The 6,459-nt window shown below is 37.0% G+C and overlaps 1 protein-coding gene across 1 annotated transcript; it reads right to left on the bottom strand.

Moving 5' to 3' along the window:
• Window positions 1–302: 302 nt before the first annotated feature.
• OR56B46 (olfactory receptor family 56 subfamily B member 46) lies at window positions 303–1,268 on the bottom strand. Its single transcript, NM_001390920.1, has one exon. The coding sequence runs from the start codon at window positions 1,266–1,268 to the stop codon at window positions 303–305; it is 966 nt and encodes a 321-aa protein (NP_001377849.1).
• Between the last annotated feature and the right edge of the window lie 5,191 nt (window positions 1,269–6,459).

The following is a 6,459-nucleotide window of genomic DNA, read 5'->3' as shown; positions in this document are numbered from 1 at the left end:
GTGACTTCCTTTCTTTTTGACCTTGGGTAAGTTTTTCAACTTTCTTGTCACATCTGTAAGATGTATAAATAATAATTAGATTTGCTTCACAGGGTTGTTATGGTAATTAAATGAGTTAGCATTTGTGAAATGTTTAAAAGAGTGCCTTGCACATAGTACGTGATATATAAAATTGGTGAGATAATTTGAATTGATTTTCCTAGCAATTGGGCTATGTGGAATTTTAACCCAGGAACGTTGGGCCCCAAAGCCTGTTCTCTTTCTACAATATCACTTATAATAATCTGTCACTTAAAGTTAGCTCACTTCCTGGCCACACTCTTACCTAAACTGAGCACCCTCTGGAAGCCCACTCTCAGCTCCTGGGTCCTCAGGGCATACACCATGGGGTTAAGGGCTGGGGGGATGACACTGTGCAGCACATTGAGGAGAACAGGGATGAAGGGAACTTTTATTTCTGCCAGATGGATGACAGATACTACAATAAGGGCTGTGTAGAAAAAGAGAATGAGGATGAGATGAGAGCTGCAGGTATTCAGGGCCTTAGATATTGCTTCAGTGGAGCTCAGCTTCAGCACTGAGTGAATAATTAAAGCATAGGAAGCAAAGACCAGACCCATGTCACTCCCAAGTATAACCCAGGCCAAAGCCAACTGGTAAAATCTGTTAATGGTGATGTCATCACACGCCAAGCTAGTGACCCCCAAGTTGGAGCATAGGCAGTGGTCGATCTCATTCCTGGAGCAGTAATGTCTCTGGGCAGCCAGTACAGGTACTGGGATCATCAACAGGCTATTCCTGAGTATGATAGACAGTGTGACTTTGATCACAAAAGCCTCCGTGACTATGGAGGGGTACTGAAGGGGATAGCATATGGCTGCATACCTATCTACAGCCATGCAGAGGAAGATGCCTGACTCCATGGCCATAAAAGTGTGGACGGCATAGATCTGAGTGAAACACTCAGGGAGGCTGATGGCCTTGGCATTAAACCAGAGGACGGCCAGGATCTTGGGCATGATGGTAGTAGCCAGGCCAATGTCCACAGTAGCTAAGATAACAAGGAAGTGATACATAGGCTGGTGCAGGGTGGGCTCATGTTGGATGGTGATCAAGATGAGGAGATTGGCACCAAGAGCTAAGAGGTAAAGGAGAGCCAGGGGCAGTGAGAGCCAGTGCTGCCACTCATGAATTCCTGGGAAGCCCATCAGGATGAACTCAGACACTTGAAACCTTGAGTTATTGGTTATACTCTGGGTGGTATCCATATCATGTAATGTCTTCGTCTCAGCATGTACCTGTTAATGAAGAGAAACAAGAATAGGCTGTGATTAGCCCAGTGAGGGTCAAAATTTGTGTAGAGCTGTAAGATTCATGGACAATAACATGATCCTTTTTAACCTAATACATCGTCTGTCCCCTTGAGACTCTTGGAAAAAGTTTACCTAAGAATAAAAGAAGATTCAGGATAGATCCTAAGACAAATATTTTAATATAATAAAAGTAAATATTTAATGACTTTATGTGCTTGAAATTGACACATGAACATAATGCAAGAGACATATACATTATGAGTAAACAGACATTTCAGGAGGCTTCTAGTTTTCAATGGCTACCGTAATAAAATACTATAGACTAGATGACTACAACAACAGAAAATTATTTTCTCACAATCCTGTAGGCTATAAGTCCAAAATCAAGGCGTCAGCAAGATTGGTTTCTTCTAAGGCCTCTCTACTTGGCTTGTCGATGGCTCTCTTCTGGTGTCTTCATGTGGTCTACTTTCTGTGCATACACATGTCTGTTTCCAAATTTCATTTTCTTATGGACACTAGTTGTTTTGGATTAGGGCCAATTGTAAAGACATTATTTTAACTTACTTGCTTCTTTAAAGAATTTATCTGCAAAGATTGTTACTTAGGAGGTACTAGAGGTTAGAATTCAACATATGAATTTTGAGGGATAATATTGAGCCATAATGTGGAAGTAGATTTAGTGGGCAGGGTTGTTGTCTCCATTCTTGGGGATCTTTAGGAAAAGAATAAGTAGCCAAAGTGAGAATCCTAACTAGTCTTTTCTTTTGAATGCCTTGTTTTTGGAAAATATTTTCTCATATAAACTACTTTATTTAATCATCACCATACAGATGTTGTTATGTTGTTATTCATTAGGAAACAGTGGTTGAATGATTTGTCTAGATGAGAACTATGCATTGAAATCACTAATAAGTGACAAAGCTAAAGCAAAATTTTAATATTCTGCATTTAATTCCAGCACTCTTTCCATAAAATCTTAGCCAACGGGTCCGTACCCTGTAGAATACCAATCGTTTCCTCTTCTGATTATGAAAGTAAAGTTAAAGACATCCCTAAACCTATATTTTAAAATAATCAATGTTATTAGTAAAAGATATAAAGAAGGAAAGGGGGAAACAAAATTTTGACCACTTCCATAGTTCTGTATTGTATAAGTTAGAAATACAGCAGGCATTGATTGCATATATGAGATATTTTTTTGTTGAGGTAACTTTATGGTTTACTCTGGGCCCTTTCACACTTGGTCTTCCTCATTTTTACATTCTTGATTTTCTTAATTCTTTGGCTTTTGAAAAACTTTTCAAATCATCGTATCAAAAAGTGTACTTAAGAGACTAATGTCAGCAGAATGGTGGGCTAGAAAGCTCCAGGTCCTTGTTCTCCCACAGAAACACTAAGTAAGCCAGAGACTGACCAAAATAGCTTTGTGGGATTTCTAGAATCTAAGTAAGAATCTGTAGCAACTGAATGCCCAATCAAGAAAATGCCACACTCAAAATGGCAGGAATTTTTGTGTCGTTTTTCTCACCCTTTCTCCACCCTCTCCCTTCTGCAGTGCGGTATAGGCAGGGGGAATCCTCCCAATTTCCAGTTCCTTTCTTGTGATGAAAGGTAAAAAGTGGAACTTGTCTTCAATGGTTTGCTTATCTGGGGGCTGCCTGAGGGAATGATTCCTGTCTTGCCTGACTTGGAGCTCAGGCTGCAATGACTGCATCATTTGTATATTAGGTTGGAAGGTGCTGAAAGAGTGGTAGGCACAGCAGCATGTGAAACTGCAGGAATCTACAGACCTGTGTATGCCTGGGGGCAAGAATTTATAGACAGAGGTATACAACTGAACATCTAAATCCCTGAGAAATATGGGTGAAATTCTTAGGGAAATTAAGGCATTTAAGAGCAGCTGTGAATATTAGTGAATTGGGAGGATAAAAAAGCATGTACACAAGCCCATGGGAGACACATGCTCAGAAATGACCTGTGAAGACCTTAGGCCTTTGTGCTGGGGTAAGTAGTGAAGATCTCCCTCTGCATGAACCAGTCTTCAAAAACAGGGAGAAGTTCTATTTTTATAAATGCTCAATTTTCAACAAAATATCACAAAGCATACAAGGAAATAGAAACATGGCCCATTCAAAGGAAAAACATAAATATCTAGAAATAAATCCTAAAGAAACTTAAGCTTAGGAGTTACTTAATAGGGTCTTTAAAACAACTGTTTTAAATATGCTCATAGAGCTAAAAGAGAACACATAGAGACAACAAAAGAAAGTCAGGAGATCAATATATGAACAAAATGAGAATATCAAAAAGAGAAATTGTTGAAAAGAAGCAAACAGAAATTCTGGCTCTGAAAAATAAAATTACTGATTTGTAAAATTCACTAGACAGTTTCAACTGCAGAATCAAACAGGCAGAAGAAAAAAATCAGCAGACTTGAAGAGAGGTCACTTGATGTCATCAGGTTGAGGATCAAAAAGAAAAATGAATGAAGAAAAATGAACAAAACTTAAGGGACTTATGAGATGCTGTGAAGCAGATTAATACACAAATTAGGGGAGTCTCAGAAGGATAGGAGAGACAAAAAGGGACAGAGAGCTTATGTGAAGAAATAATGGCTGAAAACGACCAAAATTTGAGGAAAGAAATGAACATGCAAATATCAGAAGCTCAATGAACTCCAAGCAGGATAAAGAGGCCCATAGCAACACATATTATCACCAAACTATGAAAAGTCAAAAACAAAGAGAGAATCTTGAAAGCAGTAAGAGAAAAACTTCTTGTCATGTTCAAAGCAACCACAATAAGATTGTTAGCAGATTTCTCAGTAGAAACTTTGTATGCCAGAAGACAATGGGGTGATACATTTAAAGCACTGAAAGAAAGAGTTGTCAACCAATAATTGTTTATTTGACAAAACTGTCTTTAACATTAGAACTGCCCTACGAGACTGCTAATGGGAGTCCTACAATTTGAAATGAAATGATGTTAAACAGTAACTCAAAGCCATAAAAATATAAAGTTCTTTTGTAAAAGTAAAGATATGGTTTATTAGCCAGGGTTCTCTAGAGAATCAGAATCAATAGAATGTGTAAACATTTATTTATTTTATATAGAATTTTATTTTGAGGAATTGGCTCACAAGATTATGGAGGCTCACAAATTTTGGAGCCAAGTCCAAAATTTGCAAATTGGCTGTCAGGTTGCAGACAAGGAAGACCTGATGTTGCAGTTCAAGTCTCAAGGTTATCTGCTGACAGAATTACCTCTTGTTCAAGGGAGGTCAGACTTTTGTTCCATTCAGGTATTTGACAGGATGAGGCCCACCCACATTATAGAGCGCTATCTGCTTTACTCAATGTCTGCTGGTTAAAATGTTAGTCTCGTGCAGAAACAACCTCACAGAACCATTCAGAATAATTTTTGATTACATATTTGGTCACAGTGACCCAGCCAAGTGGACAAATAAAACTAACCATCACATATCAACAAGTATTAGAACCTATATTTTTGCAATTTTGGTTCATAACTCTACTTTTTATTGTTCCTCAGGTATTAAAAGATGAAATAACAAAAATTATCAATATATGCTAATAGTTACACAATATATAAGATGTAATTTGTGACATCAATAACATAAAGGGGAACATAACCGTAAAGGAGTAGTTTTCATATGTCCTTGGAGTTCAGCTGGTATAATTTAAAACAGACTGTAATAACTTTAGGCTGTTATATATAATCCTTATGTTAATCACCCTGCCCACCCACCAAATGTCTACAAAATATATACAAAAGAAAATAAGGAGGGAATTAAAATGTGTCGCTAAAAAAAATCAACTAACCACAAATGAAGCCAATAAGGGAGAAAAACGAGGGAAAACAAAGGTATAAGACATACAGAAAATAAATAAAAAATGTCAATAGTTAGTCCTTGTCTATCAGTAATTACTTTATGGATGGATCAAGTTCTCCAATGAAAGACAGAGATTGGCAGAATGCATGAAAAAACCCAGGATGCAACTATATGCTGTCTACATATTTTAGAACTAAAGATACACATAAATTAAAATAAAAAGATTGGAAAAATTACATGCAAATAGTAACCAAAGGAGAGCAGAGCTACCTCTACAAATATCAGGCAAAATGGACTTTAAGTTTAAAACTGTTACAAGAGACAAAGGAGGACGTTATATAATGATAAATGGGTTAATTCAACAAGAAGATATAATAATTGTAAACAAATATGCATCAAACATCAGAGCTCCTAAATATATGAAGGAAACTTTGACAGAATTCACAGGAGAAATAGATGTCTCTGTCATAATAGTAGAAGACTTCAATTCTCCACCTTTAATAATGAATATAACAGCTAGACAGAAAATCAATCAGGAAATAGTGGGCCGGAACAATATTATAGACCAACTAGACCTAACAGGCATATACAGAACATTCCACACAAACATAGCAGAACACAATTTCTTCTTAAGTGCACATGGAACATTTTCCAGGACTGCACAAATGTTGCATCATGAAACAGTCTTAACAAATTTAAAAACATTAAAATCTTGGGGCTGGCCTGATGGCGTAGTGGTTAAGTTCCCATGCTCTGCTGCAGGTGACCCTGGGTTTGCAGGTTTGGATCCTGGCCATAGACCTACACACCAGTCATCAAGCCATGCTGTGGTGGCATCCCTCAAACAAAATAGAGGAATATTGGCACAGATGTTAGCTCAGTGGTCACCTTCCTCAACAACAACATAAAAATTAGCAAATGTCTTGAGACAAATGAAAATACGACATACTAAACATTATGGGATTCAGCAAAAGCAATGATAGGAGGGAAATTTATAGCTGCAAATGCTTACATTAAAAAGAAAAAAGACTTCAAATAGATAACCTAACATTACATTTTAAGGAATTAGGAAAAGAAGAGCAAACTAAACCCAAAGCTAGCATAGGGAACAAAATAATATGAGAGCACAGATAAAATAGAGAATAAAAAATCATTAGAGAAAATAAACAAAACCAAGAGTTGGTTTTTCAGAAAGAGAAACAAAGGTAACAAAAGTTTAGCTCTATTGACTAAGAAAAAAGAAGACTCAAATTTAAAAAATCAGAAATGAAAGCAGGAGAGTACAATTGATTT

This window comes from Equus caballus, chromosome 7, assembly GCF_041296265.1.
Source record: "Equus caballus isolate H_3958 breed thoroughbred chromosome 7, TB-T2T, whole genome shotgun sequence".
NCBI classification, from domain to species: domain Eukaryota; kingdom Metazoa; phylum Chordata; class Mammalia; order Perissodactyla; family Equidae; genus Equus; species Equus caballus.
This window is presented reverse-complemented; position numbering and strand designations above follow the sequence as displayed.

Bases quoted from the DNA above. Each gene is read 5' to 3' on its own strand.
- OR56B46 (NM_001390920.1), bottom strand. From the start codon at position 1,268: ATGGATACCACCCAGAGTATAACCAATAACTCAAGGTTTCAAGTGTCT.